General features: G+C 35.5%; 3 protein-coding genes across 6 annotated transcripts in view; 1 reads left to right on the top strand and 2 right to left on the bottom strand.

The window, feature by feature from the left end:
* LOC113497882 (netrin-B-like) overlaps positions 1-24,463 on the bottom strand; it is a 131,247-nt gene that overhangs the window by 80,731 nt on the left and 26,053 nt on the right. The gene's annotated exons all lie outside the window — the stretch shown is intronic.
* Positions 11,261-12,621, bottom strand: LOC113497883 (insulin-related peptide 2-like). Its single transcript, XM_026877652.1, has one exon. It carries the CDS (start codon positions 12,600-12,602, stop codon positions 12,342-12,344), a length of 261 nt encoding a protein of 86 aa, XP_026733453.1. The 5' UTR covers positions 12,603-12,621; the 3' UTR covers positions 11,261-12,341.
* On the top strand, positions 12,626-13,684 carry LOC113497884 (insulin-related peptide 2-like). Its single transcript, XM_026877653.1, has one exon. The coding sequence runs from the start codon at positions 13,346-13,348 to the stop codon at positions 13,592-13,594; it is 249 nt and encodes an 82-aa protein (XP_026733454.1). The 5' UTR covers positions 12,626-13,345; the 3' UTR covers positions 13,595-13,684.

The raw sequence follows: 24,463 nt of genomic DNA, 5'->3' as shown, positions 1-24,463 counted from the left end.
TAGACGGGGATTGGACACAACGTAACACAAAACGAATAAATTACATGAGAAAATATCTAAAAGAACATTGAGGTCGGATCATTGGTAAGCCCATTTAAAACATAACAAACTCGGGCGAAGATTTATTGCGGCCATCGATATCTTTAATATATCGGTTACAAAACATCGAGATCTCGGTCTCGTTTATCGATTTATCGATAATTCAGCCATTACCATAATATGGGTAAAGGGTTAGCGATCTACAGGGAATTAACCTATTCGATTGCGGACCAAGTTTGTAACTCATGGTTAAGTAGACAAGTGAAGTCGGGGTAATACGTAGAGTATTTTAATCGGCGATTAGAAATGTTATTATTGGAAAGTAAGTTAACCTTTCTTTCTTTAACGGTGTTGCCACTTTTCAACTTCACTATGCACTTATAATGTGTTATTCACATATGAAAACTTTTTAGTATAACTAACATTACGAAAATCTATATCTATATAATATAATCTATACTAATATACAAAGCTGAAGAGTTTGTTTGTTTGTTTGAACGCGCTAATCTCAGGAACTACTGGTCCAAATTGAAAAATTCTTTTTGTGTTGAATAGACCATTCATCGAGGAAGGCTTTCGGCTATAAACCATCACGCTGCAACTAATAGGAGCGAAGATACAATGGAAAATGTGAAAAAAGCAGGGCAGGTATAAATCATAACTTATATCTTCTACCCACGGGGACGAAGTCGCGGGCAACAGCTAGTGCTAAAATAAACCTACATGGCAAAGTTCAAAGTTTAGTTTTTTATTTTTATTTTAAGGCCTATAATTATTTCCAGCCATTATTTTCTTATTTTACAATTACGTAGTAAATCTACCCGTTATTCACGAAGCATGTCACTACATAAAGGGTGCCCCTTAGTTACAAGGAAGCGCGTGCGCGTGCGCACACGGTCAGTGAATCCTGCGGGTGTCGGGTTGCAGGTCCCTACACCCTACACCGAAGGATAATGTTCCTGTCTGGCGATTGCGGCAGTCAGGAAATTAACTAAAAAAGTAGATACTGATTAGATAATCTAGATATGGTGGAAGTCGTAGGACCTACTTCGGCCAGCCATAATTTCAGGGCTAATTGCGCCATTTTATGTGACTTTTTTTAATGTTTTTCAACCTACTTTTCGATGTGGATAATATTTCTAACTATTTTAATCAATTTTAATTGGGACACACCGAACTTTAGTGTCTTGGAGGTTTTCGTTGGTTTCATTATAGACCCCGGCTTACAGGAGTCGCAATGACGGACATGTAAGGCGGTATAGCCCCAAAAAATATCCCTTCACAGTTACTGTGTCCCAGTATGACCAAAGACCGAATACAACTAAAACAGTGTACTATCTAATTCCCCACCTTACATCCAGATTTTACCTTACGCGGACAAATCCGCCGTCGCAGCCTATATCACAATCTAGATACAAAAGAAACACTGGCCGGCTGTCAGAGAGCAGATATCCTGTGACAGGTCGCGACAGGACAATGGCCGGTGACAAACACACGAACAGCGCCATCTACATACAATCATATGTCGCGGATTGAATCATACTTGTTTGGAGATAGGGTAAGGCGATTTAAGAAATAGCTTAAGACAAGAATTTTTAAATAAGACCAGATAATTTTTTGGAAGGAGCAAAGCTTGTGTGCCTAGCTGTGGAACCACAGTGGCGAAAGCATAAATTGTGAAAAAACACAATAGGTACTCCATTTAACATCCATTTGTCATGATGATTCAAATTGTTGTTTTTATGTTATTGTCATTATATTGTTTACATAATAAGAATCAATCAATTGAGGTTTTTTTTTTAATTAAGATTTCAAGCTAAGAAAAGGCAAACGAGACAAATATATCCATTTGATCTCGTTTGAAAAGTTAAGAGTTGAATATTATTTTTTGTCTTTGGTTTACTAAGAAGATGTTACAGGAAGAAGCTTTCATAAATAAAAAGTTCGTCAGACATTGCCTTTTAAAAAGTTACGTCGGAAAAAGTTTTAAGCTGCCGATAAAAGAAGTTTTGAAATAAAACAATATCCATCATAAAATATGTTGTATGGCATCTATATAAACAAAAAATAAGTGGATACTTATTAATATAAAGTAATAAAGCAAGCTATGTGAGATTATTTTTCTATTAAATTAAATCAATTCCACCCTCAGCACCAAACTGCACGCGTTAACCCCAAATACGCAATATCCAAAAAACCAATCCCGAATAAACGATATTAATCCCGGAATAATTAAAAAAGCCCTTTGAAAGTGAGCAAACAGCAAATATACACTATTAAATAAACAAAGCCGGGGCTAATAACTATGCAAATTCTGTCAAACAAACTGACAGCAACTAGTGTAGTATTACGTACGAATTATTGGCCAGTGGGAGCTGACCTCCCAGCCCCTGCGAGTTTTTTGAATGGTAGAAACACGAGGGGTTGTTGGTACCGAGGTCGGGGGTCAAGCGGTACTGGTCAATGATCCTGGGGTTGTAATGAAACGTCTGGATCAGTGGACGCCGCGGGCAGCGCTGTGTAGTCGTTAGCAGAAGTTTAATTTCGAAATTGTTCGAACTGATTTACATTTTGTTTTATTAATGTGTAACTTGTAAATAAATTGTTGTATTTATGTACTATGAACACAGACAGGTCGTTATATACACCTGTAAATTTATTCAAATAGCTTCATAGAACTAAGTACACCTTATCAGGTATATAAATGGTAATAACAGTATTATTACCACTTAAGTGCCGGCTACAATTTATTGCCAACGCTATTTATTAAACAAGACAATAAACATCTTATTCATTTATCTTAACATTAATTAATTACAGAACTAAAGTCACGTTTCTACCACACATAAATACCACACGCATACAAATAAAAATATAACCGATATTCACAAAACTCCGAGTTAAAAATCCATCAAATATTTTCCAATCTATTTAATTTTCAATAAATCAAATAGGAACATCGAAATTCAAATATCGAGTAGTAACAATCAGGGTTGCCAACAACTCGGCGTCGTATATCAATGGCTGCGTTCCCCTTTAGTTGAAAGCTCATATTCATTTAACCCGAGCTGTCTGTAAACTTCTGGGATCAAACCTGCAGCCAATAATGTCCGCGTTTTATTAGTGTTTGATTTTCGAAAGTTTCAGAGGGCTAACTGACAACATTATAGGGTTATTAAATTTTATGCTTGTGAAATATGCGCCTTTAAAATTAGATTTAGATCTTGACGGGAAGACAATGTAAGATTAGATGCAATATTTATGGTTATGAAATGAAAAACTGAAAGTATGTTCTATTCATTGTTCAACAAAAGGAGTATTTCAAGAACTCATACTTTAATTGTTATATGCGAAAACAATACACAATCGAATAGAAAACATTCACTTCTTCATTTATACTTATTTTCCAAACACCGTTTAGTTCAAATCGATTACTACTTAGCTTAAATAAATAAGCATTCCAATAAACTTCGTTCCTAAGACGGCAGCCGTCGGTAACGTGCATTAAACATTCGATATCGATTGCGTCCCTCCCTCATTATATCGATTACACTCGATGCTATCACGTGGGTTTCGCAACGATCGCAACACTAGTCAGATCGCGCACGACGCTAGTGTTGTTATGGCGGGATGATCACGACTCCGGTAATGGTGTCTCTGCTGATTATGCGCGGGAATCGTGGCTCGCTTTATGTTATAGTAATTAGATGGCTAGTTTGTATTAGGACTAGACCTTGCAGCCAGTCATGTTTCTAACGCCTGTGTAGGTTCATTGAATGTCTGTTGAAGATTTAAATATTGATTTAATCAGTAAAATCAATAATTACACTCATTTTGTTTAAGAGTCGATGAAATTGGATTGTTTTACGGGCATCATGTGACAAACAAGGTGTTTAAAGGCTGGAGTAAATACATATAACAATTGTCTATAGAAAATTTCTTTAAGCTCAAAGGCAAATTATATACAGCTAGACTTTATAACGATCTCTCTCCTTTCGCATACATCCTTTATAAATATGAGTGCAATAGTGAGTCAGTCCTCCCCAAACCATTTATGATCGGATGACAAACAAGTAATGAAATTGAATTTCTTGAATTCAGACTAGACGGGTAAATCTGAATATATTAGGGCTGGAATGTTCTGAACGGTTCATGACTAATATCTGCAGTCTATAGTCAATTATATTAAAATGATTCGCCGAAGATTATTGTAGATGTCCGCTATTTTGCTGGAATTTTAAACATAATGTGATAATTTGAAAGCAAAAACAAAGGATACCAGGCTTGTCTATAAAATAAATTGATAGTTTGAAGTATTCACAAAACTATGCAAAGCTGTCTTTTAACTCGTCTCTTTTAAAAGCCTGACGTTCTTAGCATAATTACAAGGTTCAATTAGGTCTTGTATATTTTCAATACAACATTTATTAAGTACTTCCAATCCACAAAGAGAAAGCTTCAATTTTCATTATTTTTTACCTCTCTAGTTAATAAAAACGTGACTGGATTGTAGACCATGACTTAAATAAACTTTATATTATACTATCTTTTCGCCCGCGGCTACGCCCGCGTCAATGTCGGTTATATGGCGTTTCCAAGAGAACTGTTCAAAAGTCCGGGATAAAAACTATCCTATGTTCTTTCTCAAGGTCAACTCGATCTCAGTACCAAATTTTATTAAAATCAGTTCAGTGGTTTAGACGAGAAAGCGTAATAGACAGACAGAGTTACTTTCGCATTTATAATATTAGTAGGGAAGTAGGGATTGCTCAGTAAACGATCTATTTTCCAACATCCCTTCAATAATCCATTCATCTTTCACCGACAGATCTGTCACCTTATCCCAATCAATCTTACCTGCATATACCTCATACTTTACATACACTTATCCCAAATTTCGTAAACAATGGTCTTCGGCCGTGAAGCTGCATTACATTACAGATAAACTGAGATGAAGTGGTCGGGTATTGCTCAATAATGATAGATAACAGACAGGTCACAGTATACTGGAGAAAGTGGTTTAAGATTTTGGCTTTTGTTTCAATGACTGATTGGAGTTTTAAGTGGAAGATAGGTTTGTTGGTTTTGTGGTCTAGAAATTAATAGCACATGCATAGGTATAGGTGAAAAAACCGGGCAGGTCGAAAGATATTTAATTTCTTTTTTGGCTATTGTTGCTCAGGCTTCTTTGTCTATATGACTGTCTGTCTGACCGTCACCAAACTGTATCTCAGGATCCGTTGTAGCTAGATTTGATTGATATGAAATTGTTTAATAAGATGTTATTGCTTTGTTTGCAACAGTTTTTTTTTTTTACTTTACTTGCGCTACACTCTTTTGCTCTGACCAAATTTAATGATTCTTAATCAAGGACGAAATCTGCAACTTAAAAAAGCGAAAAAACTCAACTCTGCACATTAATGAATAAAAGGCAAAACTTCTCAACCTCCTAGACCAATCATTCTTTTTTTAAAATAACGTTCCAACATTACACGCGTATCATCAGTACAAAACATTATTTTGAGACATCTCCACAATACAGTGAGAGTACCAAGCTATATCGTGCCATATTAATAACCTAATTTATCCTTTCTCTAGGCCAGTCCCTGATGAGGTTTAATGTGATGTTAATAAAGAGGCCACACCAATAACTATGTCAGTACTGCTCTGATATTAAAATCATAGCAATGATATTACATTATTTTGCATCAGGCCGACGTCTTCAATAAAAACTCCATTTGTCTCGCTTACAATGCACTGATGAATTCAATTTGACTGTCTGTGTGTCTGTACTCGATGTGATACAGTAATGTTCACGCGGGTCTGTTTTACTCGTTGTTTAGTTAAGTTCGTGTAAGAAAGCTGATTCGATTTTTAGTAGTAAATTATAAATCGATGTCTGTAATTTTATTGTGTTAGCCAGACTTGTATCGTGTTGTTTTAATCATTTATACAACTGATGTGAGAATTGTCAGTGACGCGATTCGGATTATCATTTGACCAATTTTTTTACTCATTGATCGCCTCTACATTTTTCCCGTTCAAGATACTCTAGGGTGCAGAGTTCTGTTCTCAGCTAAGCCGAAATATCTAGCTACTACATCAGCTGTGTAGTGATATATTAATGACGGGGTCTCCGTGACCGGCAAGTTTAGTTATTAAACGGATGACAAGAGTTTAGAAGCGTGATTCTGCAAACTTGCCCGAGTCCGCTTATTGGCGAACGCAAGTCTGATAATTATTGTTGTGGGAATATTGCTTGGGAGATAGCTTAAATTAGAACTATAGTTATATTATAAATAACGTATTCGGTGTTTGAATACTAATTATTTTTCAAATACGGCTTCCAAAGAAGCCATTTTCTTGTCCACCCATACGAGTACCTTTTTTTTTAATTGATTTTTTTGGTATTCACTTTCAGTCCTACAGGAAGTTTTTCATCTCCTGAAACAAATGTTTTATTTAAGATTTGTTTACATATCACATTGTTGATATATCTACCAAGAAATTATGATAGAAATTATTTCATTACTTCATTCTCTTAATTCCTTTTCTTGCAAAATCCTTTCATTTCATTCAATTCAACGCAATTACAAGCTATAAAGGAACATTGATTCCTCTCGCCCTCCATCTGAACACAATAAAAATTCCGATCATTTACAGCGTTAAGAATACGAAGTCCCTTAAACATAGTGATTACAACAATCGCAGGTACGCACGAAACTCTGCACAATCCCAGCCCGAGCATTCCCCATTGTGCATGCACAGCACACAATAAACCACACGTCACAAATACGCGCGTAAATTTAACTTCGACACAACAATATTAATAATTTAAACTGTTGCGTACGGAAATCGTTCCATAAATGTTGGCAACATTAAGCCAAACATATTTTCTTAAGTTGCAATTTAATTAAAAACTTGTGGTTTGAATGGGGAATAAATTTTACGTGTGAGGTTGTAAAGTTTTATGTCATTGCGCAAAGCGCTTTTATAATTATGCACAATATACTTAATCGTATAGTAATAACCGCGGTTTCACTCACAAATGGAGTTTAATAGTTAAATGAATAATGAATTGTCTGAAGTCTAAAATCAAAACGGATCTGTACTCCAACTCTCTGAACTCTCAACCTGATAGAAAACAATATTATAGCAGTTGTGGAAAAGAGAGACCGATTTAAGCCGTGTAGTGTGTTCCACGGTTGCAGAACTGCAATAATATTACTTCAAGTCCTGGCAGTAAGCCCCATTATTCCATAACAGTGATAGGTAAGCCCACGACCTTTACCGTAACACAGCTCAATCAATTTGCCAATCTAGTCATCAATAATGCCATATCACTGGTAGATATAAAAGTAAAAAACTCATTGCGTAATTTGAAAGTTCCACGCAATAAAACTGTCAATAATAAAAAGCTCTCAACAATTCGAATGACAAATGACATTCCCTTTACAAATTCACTCATCAATAATGGCTGCCGATAAAAAGTTGCCAGACGACAAAAATACTCACAAAATAACGTTATCTTTATCTGAGTATTTTGAGTTATTGGAATACCTAATTATTTAAATTGTTTATGTTATTTACCGCAGGCTTGCCGCACCCACGCTTAGATAAATCAAGTGGAATACGAGAGTCCTTATTGTACGTCCATTACTCTAAAACAATGGGTTAATAGCGTTTTCTGGTGAAAGTGGCGTTTATAGGTTAAAAACGTCAACCAACGGCTGCGGATGAAGGTTTTGTGCGAAATAAGGGGTTTATCATTATTTCATGAGCTGAATTTAAAATCATAAGTAGGTACACAATTAATAAGCTTCCTTGGCATTGTCATATTTACATTCAACGTTTAAGTGGAACACATTTAAAAAAACACACAGACCTTTTCGAGCTTGGTTAAGATTTCATTAATCAATATTTCTGTCAGCAAGATCATTTCACACATGACGGCCATCTTTAATTTTTATGTAACGTAAATAATTCATGTTAACAAACATCGGCAACGACCAGACGCTGTTCAGCCACGCGACGTTCTATTTTCAAATTATTACAACGCCGAGCGCGTTCCGATTAATTTGTCATACTATCATCGCGTTCCATGGCAGGGAATGTTTATTTTTATTACATACAGCCTAATCTTCATCTGCTTGAAAGATTTATAACGTGTAGCGGTTAAGGCAATTATAATTGTGGGCGCAGCGGGCGAGGAATGTAGCGTATTTGCTGCTATCTGGTTTTTTGTTTAATTCGTTTAGTTGTTGCGGAAATTAATGTTTGTTTTCGTAATTGGCGTGTCAAGGCGTAGACAGTTATTTTTATTTATGAACTGTTTTTTGCTTGATGTTATGTTATCTTTTGTTTAAATCTTTAAAACATAAACGTGAGGATATTAACACAGTGTTACATGCTACAAATCAATGCATTGCAGTAGTTTCTTTAACATTACATATTCCACGAAGTGTTACACGAAAGGCGTTTTATTCAGTTAAGTTTCACTTCAAAGGTTGTGTAATTACATATAATTATCAATCAATACAGAGAAGCACCGTGGCGCGGCGATAAAGGCGCGTATCGGGCGCCGGCAAAGTGTGATACCGCCATGAGGTGCACTTACACCTGTGTTCCAAACCACAAGCTGTAGCGAAACTAGACCAATCTGTCCTATTCTCCCATCTATTGATAACAGGTTGGTTTACTCAGGTTTGGTACTCATTCCATAAATTGTCTTGGCCCAATAACCGATCACAAATCAATGCTTTTTCAATCAATTTTTAGTAACTTTAAACAATTTTTAAAACGCCATAGTTAAGAAAAATCTACATTAAACTATAAAATGTTTCACTATGTTACAAATCGTAACAAGACACAGAATTTACACTTTCACGAGGCTTAGAACGTCATTTTTCACTTTTTAATTTAAGTGTAGATCTTGCACCACATCACAGATTCATAATTCCCTGGGCAAAGTCACGAGGCGCGACTCTTAATGGTAATATGACGGGATCAGACGCGCTCAGCGCACTAATGCGACCGTGTGGTTAAAATCATTAAGTAGATCTACACTTTCAAACGATTATATCGTTATAAAACGATGTATCGATAGTTTCAATCGATCAGGGATCGATATAATTTGGTACATTATGAAGTAACTTGTCGGTACACATACTTCGTTTTTTATTATTCGGTTTGGAGAATTTAAAGGTAGAGACATAGGATAATTAATGTATTTAAGAGTAGTTATTAAGTAGAAAAAATATGTGAATGCATCTAGGAGTCATCGATTGCTGGTCCATAAAATTTCTTGGTATCCCGACGAAGAGAAAGATAGAAATAAACTGCAAAGTTTTGGTAAAATAGATAGTAATTTATTAACATTTAAAAAACAAAATACACTCATGTACGTCGATGTTGATTTTCGACGTCGACCGTTCAACACTTAAAAAACTAACACTATTTAGACCAGAAGAACTGGCCCTATAAATACACAACATACAAAAATATAACAAAGAGCACTTAAAGAACCCCCTCCATTTTCCTCTCAAAGCACTAACATAAATGCTCAACCACGACATTCCTTACAAACAAAGTCGAAACTCGTCCTTAAATGGTATCAGTAATAAATCTTATCGCCTTATCTCAGCCGTTTATAAGTGCTCACAAAGGCGGCCAGCCTATCTCCAATCTCGCAGATACGATACCTCACCCTTATCTATTAACTATATTAATTCTATTTAATTTATTCACTTATAAATCTTATTAACGTTAAGAGTTGAATTTTAATTGTGAGTCCCGGAGCAGGACGTTTAGAGTAATTATCACTTCTCAATTAAATGGGTTAAAAGCCTCGGTCTTACTTATTAAAACGTTTATAGGGTACTTAGTAAAAAAAATGCATGAAATAGGTTTTCAAAATTATTCGATTACTATCTTCGTTGTTATCAAATCAATAAGAATTTATAAAGGTTATAAAAGACAATATGACTTAATTTAATATCGAAATTATCAGATTAAGAAGTTAAATGTAATTTCTGAAAAACTTTGTCAGAATATAAGACTTAGGTTATCTTAATATAAATAATTAAGTAATCTAAATGGCAATAATATAATGATGTAATGAACGATGTTCGCTTACGTATTATGTTGCTATCCCGACTCAAATCTTTGTGGAAGCGAGACAGACGCTACAGAGCATAGCGTTGTCTCTTTTCCACAATAGCGATACCTATACTTTGACATCTTCAACTACAGCACGGCCGATGTACCTTGGCGCTTCGGAAAAGATATAAAAAATTGTTAGAGAGAGAGCAAAGTATACAAGCATGTTGTGCAAAACAGAGACAGCGATATATTGTAGCTCTCTCCCGACGTGCCAAGTTTCATCGGGCGCTCTGTACAATCTACGAGACATAAGAAAAACGATCAATTTTATGAGTATTTACAATTAATGGTTTTGAGTCTGGGTGGTTAACTACATCGGTCATGAGGTTAAGTATAACGTAAATCATTTAGATAAAACAACACAGTGCTTTGTTAATTATTAAACGATTTTCTTGATTAATTTCATCTGTAAATATTGGTAGACAGCGCGGACGAATAAAATCATTGTTAAGGTTATCTCTGGCCGTTAATATTAACTGTTATTTATATTGAATGTTGAGTTATTACGAGTTTGCTAAAATAAGAGGAGACCTAGTTATTTAATTACTGCAACACAACTATTTGTAACATTCAATTTAACGTTGTAGATCATGTAGTCGGATCGGACTTGGATCACGACTTCTTTCGACTAAATTCGATACTTGATTATCGTATTAGAACTAAATTCTTTCAGCCGACTTCAAAATGGATGAGTTTCTCAATTTTTATATTATATATTTTTTATCTGACTGGATGAGATGATTTTGATGATTCTTTTTTTATTTAACTTTAAATAGCTGCTAATCAAGTTCAGTAGTTTTAATAAAGTATTCTATTGATAAAATGCACAACAAGAAACGATGCAACAATATTAAACAGTAGCGTACCATGGCTACATTGCAATGCATGCAATGCATCGGTTCCCAATAAACGTAATTTACGATTATTTTTCCACATTTAATACAAATATATTTCCTACCTTGGAAACCCTGCCAGTCTCTTTAACTTCCAAGTGACTGAGCTTAAAACTTCACCTACATTCTACCCTCAGCACAATCCCATGAATATTCAAGATTCATATGACGTCTACTGTCTTTGCATCACCTGCATGTGTGAACTACTTGTTGTGACGTCATACTCCACATCATTGGGTTTTTGATATGCCTTGATTAAGTCAGGTTAGTGTATAGGTAATGGGCTTAATGCATGATAAACTTGAAGGACAACTGGTCATTTATCAGATATAAAGATGTAAAATTTGACTTGATAGTTTTAAATTAGCCACTGTCAAATTAATAGTTGCCAGTGATATTAATAACATACGAAAACTGTGTAACAAAAGGAAAGCCAAATTTAAGTAAGAGACAAATAATTAAAAGATGGATATTAAAAAAATCGGGATGTGTATGAACTGTCGCCAAAGTGACTTCCGCCATTGCTACGTGAGTTTTGATTCATCAGCTCAGTTGTGAAAGAGGGATGTCGCTCTACGCCATGCAAGTGCCTCCTCTCTTCCACAACTGCTACAATCTTACTTCTGAAATATGGTAGTAGGCCATGTTTATCTTTACTGTTTCATACTGCAACTCTTGAAACACAACTATTACAAACTCATGTACCAAGTTATGGTCCGGGTTTCTGCATAGATTATCATTTTAACGTCAATCGATAAATTCAATTAATTTTTGCGATTGCGACAGGAGTAGAGCAGCATTGATATCGTAAACTAATATTAGCTTGAGGTGGTCTCTACGCAAATAACCTTTATATCTGTCATGAAGTGCAGGTGTAGCAACTGCCTGCGTAACTAACTAGATTTAGAGTCAGCATTCAGATAGGGATACAGGGTCTAGATTATTCTATAACAAAATTCTTTTAAAATATCTCAACAAAATCACAGTCGAAAAGTCGAAACTCACGAGGATATTTTTGATTTCATCTAGATCCTCAAAAGTGGCGAAATATGAAAAAGTTGATATACCATTCATGACAGACTTGGTTTTGTCATGTTTGCGACCGAAAAGAATAAGATACAATTAAAACAACGTAAAATATAGGACGGTGTCTTTTATTTATGAACAATCCTTAAATCATAGTAAATAAGGAAACATGTTAGACCCTAGATGAAATGAGATTTGTAATGATGATGGTGAGGATTTGAACTAGAAGCAGTAGGTCAAGAGTTCTTCGATGGAGCAGGGCTTGTCGCAGCACTCGTCGACGAGGCCGCGCTTGCCCCGCACGCCGGCCAGCGCGCCCGCCGGCGGCACCCACCAGCCGCGCTTCTGCTCCGGCTCGCCCCAGCACAGGCTGCTCAGCCGCTCCGACAGCTGCCGCCCGCAGTACACGCTCACGCCGCTCTGCGCCGCGCTCAGCCACGCACACGCCACCACAGCTACTACCACAACCACTAACTTCATCATGTTGATTCTTGATGTATCTTCGATGTAATCGTCTCAAAGGATGAACTTGAATTGTATCTACCTTTCCGAAATCAACCCCTTTTATACCTCCAGGTTGTTTATTAATAATCACATTTAATCCCTAATTTTATAAAAGTGTAGGTTGTGGTCCTACCCACTCACTTCTTTACAGATCGTAATTATGCCATCATACGTATTTTCTTTAGGTAACGCGATTAATTTAGCTTACTGATAAGTAAGCTAAATTAATCAACACATTTCTATGAGGAATAAAGTACTGAAACTAAATTTTAAGAAGAGTCCGCGACAGTTCTTCGATTAGAAAAAAAATGCCTTGACACCGTACGTCGTCACTTTTCGTCACAAAACGTAACAAACAAAATGGTTTTCTCTGACATTTGAAGCTTTCTATTCGTCATGCTACTGCAATGTAATATTGTTTAGGGCCGCTGGTATATTTTTATCGAACATTTTGCTTTCTTACGTATTGACTGACCATGAAAGGCAAGTAAAGCTAGAGTAACAACAATTAAAATACCTTTGACAGGAACAGGTCACTAAGGTTTTAAATTAAACCATGACGCTATAAGGGGTGAGTGGGAAGCGGATAACCTACATATGATAAGCACACTCATGAATATTAACAAGTTACCTTTCAGTATAAAAGGACTGCTGTCTTCACCAATGGTTCATTCCAAGCTCATCCTCTGAGACTATCGCACTGAAAACACTTAGTCACCAACATGATGAAGTTAGTGTTCATCTTGGTAGTAGCTGTGGTGGCGTGTGCGTGGCTGAGCGGCGTGAGCGCGGTCTGCGGCCGGCAGCTGTCGGAGCAGCTGTTTAGAATGTGCACAGACGAGCAGAAGCGCAGCTGGTGGGGACCGCGGGCCCGCGCGCTGGTCAGCGGGCGCAGCAAGCGCCTCATCGTCGACGAGTGCTGCGAGAGGGTCTGCTCCGTCGAAGAACTCATGACCTTCTGTCAATACTAAAAACGAATATACTTGCGTAAATTGTTGAGATTGTTGTTAAATTCGTATTGTTAAAACTTTTATTCTCTCAAATTGGAAACTTGCCAGATTTATATAAAATATTTTTTGTGTCTGTCAATATTATTTTTTTTTTTCTTAGAATATCATTGGTCTCAAAAAGAGCCTGATCGTTACTGACCACATGCGAAATATGAAACTGTGCAGCAATTACGAGACTATTCGTACAGCGCCGGTAACAGGCATGGTTTACGGCCACCGTGGACGGTCATAAACAAGTTGCGGGCTGCGAAGTTTTTGTGTTGACGCCGATGAATGTAACTTTTCAATGAATGTAAATGATGGGATAGGCTAAACGGTCGTGTAAGGCTACGTCTGCGATGACACCGGATGGCGAAGCTGGTTTCTTTCCAGTTCATTTGCTTTGAAGGTCCTTACACTCTCGCGTTATTCTACAAAGTGTAATTACGGAATGATAATTCTTATATTGTTTCGGTGATATAAGAATTTAAATTCTCGGGATCCTTGTCTAGTGACATTTCAAAAGTTTTATCGTTGATCTAACGCGATCAAAATGAATGTATGGTAGTGATAAGCTTGAGTCACGTGAATTATCGAAATGAAATGTCAATAGCATACATTTAAAAGTGTCACATTCTAGAATCAATAATGACGGTGAGATGGTTACTAGCTAAGCTAGAATTAGTCCTTGTTTTTGAAGTCTGGACAAATACAAGCATGGTATAAATATCTGTAACAATGTAATCCTCCGACCATGTCAGCATAATTTCGCGTGGGTAAGCATCCTGGTGACAGAGCAGTGTCACGTTACCAGCTGTGTGTAACACTACACTCATGCAGAATATTTAAAAAAAAAATGGTGATTTTTCAATCCATTAATAAGCATAATAATATAGTAAACTAATTTGACAGTCTGTTTCATATTTATACGATTTTTTTACCATCTTTAACCTATTTGGTATTCCACTAATGGGATTGGAATATCTCGAATACCTGTTGCCTTAGCCCTAAATAATCACTTAGGTATCATAAACCAGCAAATCTAGTTCTAATACTAATTAATTATTCAAATTGTAACAATCGCTCTCTTGGTCTAGCTAATTAGGTATTCAGATATTCTGCTAATGCTAATGTAGACCGAACAGTCAGCCTTATTTAGTGCAAATAGACAGATTATGAATTGATGCTAATTAATTATCTGCTTCAGTTTCTGCGAAACGAGAATTTATTAATGTTTGTATTTAATATTCATTACTTGCTATAGAGCTTACTGCAGTGTATAATTTTGTAGATATATTTATAAATCGTAAAGGGAAATAAAATTATAACTACTTTCCTTTTGATTTACTACGGCCTTTTATATAAGACCATTATTGTAAAAGAGAGATGGCAATATACGGTGTGAAGCCACGTCTCTCTCACACAACTGCAACAATGTCTCTACCTTCTATCTCGATGCTTAGGACAGTTATATTAACATGTAATTTTGATCTTTTTGTTAATAAAATCAAATATGTTATAAGAGTCTACCTAAAACACTAAGGACATACTTCGACACTCAATCTATTACGTTATATCTCCGATAGTATGATCACTGCTTTAAGGGTCACTCGACAGTCGGTTGTCGCAGATTCAATGCCCGGACGGAAATATTAGTCACCGCTGAGACATTCGCAGCTCTGATCGAATGTAGAGATTTGTGACTGTCGAAGTTTAGATATGGTAAAGACAATAAGGAATGTACCGAAAATGTGGTAATAGATAACTTTTGGTAAATATGAAATGGAGCTTTAGAGTGTGAATTAGGATGAACATAAAATAATGATCAGAGAGAGCTATAAATGCTTAAGTTTATTAATTAGAGGGCAAAAAGCCAATGTTATAGAAAGACCGTTGCAATTGTGGAAACGACAAAATCTACTATTATACATTTTGTAGATCGAAGTGTCTCTTAGACAAGCTACCTTGAGCCCCAGGACTCATATTTAGCACCAAATCCTTTTATTTCCATTCAAATGTAATGTAAGACTGCACGGATAGGCGAGTGGTTGAGGTCACCACGACAAAACAGCTGTACGGAACGTGTGGCGGGTTTTATCTTCCAGTTGGACAAGCGTGTGTCTGTTTTTCAATGTTTGTCCTGAGTCTGGATGCGACTTGAATGTCTAAAAAAAATACTGCTCTATTTTACATAATGCTGCATCCCTACCTGTTACTCCGGTCCTGAGATTCTTATTTTTTGTAATAAAATGCAAGTTCGCTTCTTTTGCTTATGGACATGACATAGATTCACATATCTATTCGTATATCACACATATAAACAAACTTAACCTACATACAATTAAAAACGTTATTTTTAGGTCATCGTCCTCCCGATGTAATCTATGAACGGTGTTACGTGGCAGTGTTTACATCGATAGAAGCCTTACAACCGCGATCACTGTAGCACGCATGTTTGATTCATTTATCAAGCGATGTGAAAGACCATTGTCATTGTGTGTACAATAACTGTCATGGTGGGTACTATAACTTTCTCTTTTAAAGTGTTAATCCTTTTGTACTTTAGTTTAAATAGAGAGTTAGTTCTTGTTGTGGCTATAAGCTGGAAGCTGTGGGCAGAAATCGCTGAAGACAGACGTTTGGGAGAAAGGACGTTTGACTGGCCTGTTGGTCTAGTGGTTAGTGACTCAGACTGCTATACCGGAGGTCGTGGGTTCGATTCCCACCCAGGACAAATGTTTGTGTGATGTGCACGATAATTTGTTCTGTGCCTGGGTGTAATTTATCTATATAATGTATGTATTTAGAAATATGTAAGTGTGTTTATCAGTTGTCTAGTACTCATAATACAAGCTCTGCTTAGTTTGAGACTAGATGGAGGTTGTGAAAGTTGTGGAATATTTATTTATTTATTATTATAAAGGAGAGTTTTGTACCTTACAGGTATTAGATTTTGTGTTGGGTATGACCGGGAACTCTTCTCTAGAATTCGCAAAAAATAGAGAGGTTTGAAAGAGAAGGGTGAGAAAGATCTTTTTGGAATTCAAAAAATACTGTAAAAACAGGAAAAGACTAGGGGAAGAGATTGTTTTTTGCTAATTTCGTTGTGACTTAAAAAAAAATTTATTCTTTTTTACATCCATACAGAAAAATATCAGTGTTAGTTTACTTTTATCTAGGTGAAATTTAGATTTCAGGAGTTTTAATCATAGGCATTCGGAGCAGGTAAATCTAAATAAAATAAAAACTTATATTATTTTTAATAAGATTAGTTATACCACGAGCCTAGGCCTTTCTACCGATATAGAATTACTTATAGCTAAAAAAACACTAAAGTCTACTATTAGAATGCTATAAAACCAGTATGTGTAGGCTGAACAACCTAGTTCAAACTTCACGGCTGTCTTTATCCTCAGCAATTTAAACATTTAAAATACAAAACCACATACATGACACCGTACACAAACCAGTCTAACAAGACCTGCATCTAAACATCTTCTACAAATAAGTATAATAAATGTATCTGTATTTCTGTAACCCGGTTTTCTAACACTCATTATGCTTTGATTAGTGTTATATTTTCACGCATCAAATCTTAAATAAACTATTTGAGTTGTAAATGACGTGTCGTGGTTCCAATAAACAGTGAAGTGGGCTGTAATGATTGACGACCAACAATATAAACACCCACGATGCGTTGCCATGGTAACGAGGTAAACAAAGATTCTCATATTTTGAGCAAAACATACAAAAAGGATTCACTATTCAAAAATAGGTGCAAATGTAGTTCGAACCGTTGCGAATCCTAATGAAGTATTCGACAAGTGAACGTGACTCGAATGCATTTAAAAACCTTTGTCTGCGTATTCTCCGTCTACATTTTTCCAAACAGCACAAAGATCTAAATAAGATAAAGTAATTGAATCTACATAACAACAGCAAAAGCTAGAATTTAGCTTTGTACACAAACGCGGCTGTGTGTTGTGTATAAATAAAAAGCCTATCAGACCAGTCGGTGTCTAGTAATAGAGCCTTCAAATAAATTAGAGGACCCCTGCAGCGTGGGGTGTGGCCCAAGTACTAGGATACAAGCGGTTCTACCACTCAATGTATATTTACAACTTATTTACAATCTGAAACATTGCCAACACATTTTGTGTAAGAGAGATGCAATTCTACGCCGCATAGAGCACTGTCACGCTCCCACACTAATACTTTAATTCGTAGCGGTGAACCCGCTCAGAATTACAATAAAATATGTACTCTATATCAATGTTATGTAAGTCGACATTGCGTTGAGAAAGCGTTTGACTTAATTCGCAATAAAAGTTGTAATTGAATTATGTTATATGTTTAGTGGAAGGCAAAGGAAATTAGATCAACGAGTTATTACTAAATAAAATCTGTCTTGTTACCGTCTGTACGTGTATATTTTTGCATGCGATTATGAATAGTAAATATTGCGTAATTTTTCACAGTTGCCAGATCCAGAAATGTTCTGGAAGGAGGATTTCTTAAGTTTTACATAACTTAAGCAAAAACATAGGGATAGTTGTGAATTGCATTTTAATTTATATTTCTACAGATTTCAGATAACCGGATGAAATCCGAAGATCGGATTTAAACGCAATCGGTTCATTTAGCTATTGTGATCGGATTAGCAAAGACGCAAATTGTAAAGACTAGTTTAAATAGACAAAATAATGTTCACAGAAAACGAGTATCTGTTGCCTAAGCTTTAAAAGGCTACGCTTAAACTCAAAAGACAAAATTATGTATAACTCATAAAAATTAAAACACCTCTAAATTTAATCTAGCAATTGTAGAAGCGAAACAGAGCAAATATGAAAATATTTTTTTTTTTCACAAATAACAACAATACATTTACTTATGACTTTTAAAATATAAATGCATAACAAAGGCACACATTTGTTACCTAAGTTTAATGAACTATACGTCTTATTTAAGACCTTTATTTTTCAACACTTATGGCAAATAGCTGATTATTACAAGACGTGGTGAAAATCCTACGGATTTAAATCTAAAGGACATTGTATAACAAAATCATTGCTTACATTAAGACTTAGAACATTTAAAATGAATTCACCAGAACCTGTTGAGCGAGCCCGCTCGGTTCGTAAATTGCGCCAAAATTGACTCTACAAACTTAGTGCGAGGAAAAATTATCGATAGTTTTTATTTTTTTTATTTATGTCGACACCTTTTATCGTCGTCGCGTTCCAAGAGATAGCCATGAGAAATGGCGTTAGTTTGCATTCGTAATTAGTTGCCAGTTATTTATAAATTAATGGGGTTTGGCAATTTAATTTTATTGTAAGTTTATTTATTATTCGGACTGTTTGTTTAGTTTAGCTTCAAATATTATGACACTTTTTCCACAATTTTAATGGTTTTTTTTAATTATTATTGACGACATAAAAATAGGGTCGTAAGCACGTATTGTTTTTGCATAGAGAACACCATTCTCAATAAAATGTATTTTTTATGTTATTGCGTAAGTAGTCGTAGTGTTGTACGCTGGTTAATAATGAAACCTGTACCAATATAGGTAATTGACGGAAATATTTCTTAACAACCTTTGTGGCGCTGGCACAAACTGCAAACAAGTATAAAAGGTCATGAACCCTAGAAACAAAAACAATGCAAAAGAACAGCAATTTTAAAGTAATTTCAGCAATACGTAATGCCTCATTACCGGCGCTCAAGGTCCAACAAATTTATTTGAAGTATTCCATTATTATTTTACCATAACTTACCAGCTTCTCTTAAACAAAAGAATGACTTAACGACCCTTCACCTGTCAATGCAAAATGGTACTTAGTACGCTACAACAGAGTTAAGTTTTGAATGAAGTTTGTTCTAACACTTACTTTACTATGTTAAAGTTGATAATTAGTGATGTACAGTTGTGCAAGTCTGTAGGAGTTAAATAATTGTCGATAGGTGTTTTGTGAATAGTTATAACGTAACTATTGTACGTAACAGAAGGTAAACAAGTCAAGGCCGTATTATTTCACATTATTGATGATTATTAGAGCAAAAGTTAAATCGAGGGTTCTTAATTATGGTTGATAACCAGTTTCAGTGCAATGCCAATAAAGCTCACTTAAAAATTTTCATTCGCAAAGTCTATGAATGTGTTTTAGAGAAAATAAGTTCGATTCTCAAAAAAAAAACCGTTTAAAATCTGATAAGATATTTTTAAATCCTTTTGTTACAAAATACACAGAATATAATGAGTTAAATTCTATTAATATTCTTACCACATCGATGTGAAGCATTTAATTACCTGTAACAAGAAATAATAAATTTGGTTAAGATAAAGTTGGAATAACTTAAACTATTGTACGTGGAATAACTCAAGAATGATCAAAACAAAATGGATTGCATTATTGAGACACGATTTAAAGATACATTATTTAAACAGACACTTATGTTCCATAATTATTTATCGATGGTGCTACATTACTTAAATAGTAAACCTTCATTGAATCTCTGATGTTTAGTACCTAAAGTTTTGATTTAAATCAATGTTTGAAAAAAAGCCATTTCCACATTTGCAGCTTTGGTAGTCATTTGTAAACTATTCCACAAAAAGATGAAATCTTTGAAAGAAAACCCAAACAAACATTGTTTTTCAATTAACCACTCAATAGACAGCATAACTTGTAGAATGTAGAGGCGAGGAGACTAGAGAGCACAGCCTCAAAATAATTCTAGTCTTATTTTCCAAAAAAACCTTTTATTTTTAACTAATTTAGATTTCAGACTTGACAGAAAAACTTGACTTGACAATGCGTGAATTTCTAGTCTTGTGCCTGTACTACGAATTATTTTAACAAGACTGTCGCACTGTAAGAGTGGGACACCACTATGCACATTGTAGTTTGCCGTCTCGCCTCCACAATGACAACAGCATTATGTCAAGGGTTTCCCTGAGTCATGGCTTTCCTGCATCCATTAATGGGTAATTAACAGCCATTCATCAAATGGATAATGTTCTAAGAATATATCTACACTGAATCTTAAAATGTGTAAATTTAATTACCTAATTACTACTAGCTTAAGACGTTCAAACTACTATAAATGAACAATTTCTTAACGTTAAGTAAAAATAAAAATAATATTATTAAATTATCTATTTTGTGACAAGATTTTCACATTATTCTTTTAACTAGTTCCATAGTTCAAAACTAAATAACGCTAAAACAAAACCATTAAGGAAATAAAAAAAAATAACAAACTCGATACATTTAAAAATAAAAGTTAAACAGAAAGCAACAAAATATATAAAGTGTATTTATCTGCCTAGCTCCCAAGCCCTATCTATATTTTATAAATATTTCATCGTAACTTAAAACCGAACATGGTAGTATTTATTGTGCAAAATATTCGGAATCCGCGAGCGGCGAGCGGGTGTCGGGTCGCCGTGCGCACGCGCAGCGCGATTGCATATATCACCGGCGTGGGAGGTACAACACTTTATGGCTTGTCCTCTGTTAAATAACACCAGCATACTATGGCCGCACTATAGCCGCATGTCCTACATGTGTTACTTCATCATGGGACTTACTCTAGCTCTTGCTTTTATTTGCTAGACCGGACTATTTATTTGGTTTCGTATAACTATGCGGTCTATGTGGGAACGGCGCGGACTTGCTCGTTGCGTGGGTTGTGTGAACTGCTAGTTTCATTAGTTAGAACTTTTGTTTAAATCTCAAATGTTTAATCGGAACGGAAATTGCTTGTCAAATGTTTTGTTCTTATTTTTTCCCCAATATCATAAAAGTATTTCCACAAGTAATATTAAAATAACTTTTTGAATTTCTTGCCTGATTCGTCTTGTCATTAACGTAAACATTTCAAAAAGCCTATCAAAATCGTACATTCAAAATGTCATCTAATTTAAACGTTTCCTAACAAGCAAATTGACCTCTATCAAACAAAACAACACAAACATGTTACAATAGCACTTAAGAAAACCTCACGCAGACATCGTCGCAGGCAAATGCCAGTACATAAATAATTAGGTGTTCTAATTCCATCGTATCACAGCATCAATTTAACGTAACAAGACCTAACTGATGACCAGTATCTGTCTAACTGGCTGAGGACTATTAATATCTGTCTTTCGATAGCAATATGACAGCCAGTAAGTGGTATCACTGGTGGTATAGTTATACGCACTGAACACAATAGTAAAAGGAAGTGGCATTCAGGCAAGAGGATATCGCACTTATAGGAGATGATGATCAACTTTCGAATACAAAATTGTTTGTTTTGATTCCAATCTGCGATGAAGTATAGTTTATGCCGCCGGTTTTACAGATACAATGAACTTAATTCAGAAATCAACGCCCCAGTTCCTGTTGTCCCTCGGAAACAAGACATTGCTCTATAATGCGTAGCGCGATCTCTCGCTTTCGTCGCTTTCAGCAAAGTTCTTGCTTTAATTGGTGGAAGTAGGCTTCACAGAAAGCGAATAAATAAAATTAGCGACACTAGTTATAATACACCACTAGTGTATAGGCTCTTCCTTCTACATTTCTATTCTGTGGTACTAGATGGCAAGCCACGTGCTAGCTCGGTTATTTATGATCTGGACTGAGGACATCTAGACATTGTGTCTAGACTCACGACGTTCTGGGCTAGATGACGAATTCTCGCTAAATAAATTATGCGTTCGGCGTAGTTAGTTACGAGTTTTGGGACAGTGGGCTGTGGGAACTAATATTTTAGTGTAAACATTATTAGGTTTTAGACAAATTGCTCTTCATGTTTTATAATATTGATTGCACGGGTGGTCAAGTGGTAGAGTTCACCACTGCAAAACCCAATGTGTCGCGGGTTCAGTCCCCGTAGGGCTGGCATTTGTGTAAACCTCAAATGCTTGTTCTAGTTCTAGATCTCCTGTGACTGTGTTACCCTCGGGACTCGAGGAAATTTTCTTAGTGAGAAGTCATCTTAAAGAAAAAAATATCATTTGTATACTTAACAAAAATATTTACATTAAAATACCTAATTATAAAAAAAAAATCGAATAAGGTTCCACCAACCTTATTGTCAGAACGAAAAATTTTACCCAAGTCCTTTATATATAGTCAACTCCTTATATTTATTCAAATCTTAGTAAAAACTTATAAACGTAACAGAAAAACATAATTACTTTCACATTTACTATACTAAAATAGATAACATTAAATTGAATAATCGAATGAGCCTCGTCAGTCAGTTTATCCTAGTAATATTATTAACGCTATTTGTTATTATGTATGGATATTTGTAACTCTTTCACGCAACCACTGAACGGATTAAGACGAAACTTGGTACTCGGATAGTTTATAACCTGCATTAACACAGGATAGTTTTTATCCCGATTTTATGTTCCCGTGGGATCATTTCTGTTTTGTAGCGGGCGGGCCAGCGGGCACCCACTAGTAGATCGATATTTAAAAGTAACTATTTCTACGATATCTCATAACTTGTACCACAAATAATAAGTGCGAACAGTACCGTGTATAATAAAGTAAGGGATATAGTGTGTGTTTAACTGCTAATGGCACAACATTTACATTGACAGGCCGCTATCGAATGGGCCCTGCAAAAACGATACAACTCAGAAATAATTGGCCAACTTTATAGATAGAAACAAATTGTTTTATGTTGCATGTATATTCGATATGGCAGACAGTTTTGCGTCATATACATGTATATTTTAATATACAACATTCTCGTTAAGAATAAGATTATATTTTTTTATACATATAAATTAGAATCAATTAATTTTCGCCTTGTTTTAACACTTGATGATGCATTTTTAATTTTCGTTTTCGAATGAACTTAAGGACTTGACTGCTCTAGAGGCAATAAGGTTCTTTGTTTTACAATAACTTACAAAAAAGTACGAGTAATCTAGTCACGGCGGTTTACCTTTTGGTGGAACTAACTGATTTTACACTTATAAGGAACATCCGAGCACAAAATTTTTGGACTAAAATTACGCTACCGTCCTATCCACATTCCGTCAAAGTAAACCATGATAGACCGAAATAGGTAAAAGCAGGTACGTAGATGTCATAAACATTGTGTCTAACCTGCTTTGACCATGGTTGCCCCATTTTGGATAAGTTCTAGAAAATCTAGGGTAATTAACCTTGTCTTGCGATAGCTTAGGTAATTAGGTACACCGGTTGTCGCGAAATGTGCCTAGCTAGTGAGATTAAGTTGCCAGATATACAGTTTCTTGGCTCATTAATACTTTTCTCATTTATGAAATGAAGTTGAAGGTCGTAGGGGCGCAACATTCGCAACCCAGCAATAATGGCTTTTCGAATTCATGTGCGTTTGACAAAGACAAATTACTTGCTAAAAATGATGAAGGAGAACATCCTTAGAAAACATTCTTAATCTTACAAGGGTTTATTTAGTCCCGTTAAGGGGCCTAAGGGCGAATGAAACTCTAACACCAGGCTTTACACCAACTATAGCTAGGCAAAGGAAGAAGGTTTCCCACACAGCATTTCTATACAATATTTTATCCTGATTCTAACTAAACATATACATTATACAAAAGCTTATATTGCACAACCTTCATTTCTTCTAGTCCGAAACAAAAATACTATCTCTGGCAAATCTGTCTCAGTTTTGCGCCAAATTAGGTGCTCAGCTGTGACATATTCGGGTAATAACATCGCCCGTGTCACGTAACTATGCCGTTTGTTCCACTTTCCCTGGATTTAGCACTGTGTTAAGGAATTCTTATGTAATCACGGATGTTTTATGCTTTTGTAGTCTAGGTTTTGAATTCTGTTTTGCGTGTTTGAGTTACCG

The sequence above is a fragment of the Trichoplusia ni genome, chromosome 10 (assembly GCF_003590095.1).
Source record: "Trichoplusia ni isolate ovarian cell line Hi5 chromosome 10, tn1, whole genome shotgun sequence".
Classification (NCBI taxonomy): domain Eukaryota; kingdom Metazoa; phylum Arthropoda; class Insecta; order Lepidoptera; family Noctuidae; genus Trichoplusia; species Trichoplusia ni.
The sequence above is the reverse complement of the archived record's forward strand: the minus strand, read 5'-3'. Positions and strand labels throughout refer to the sequence as shown.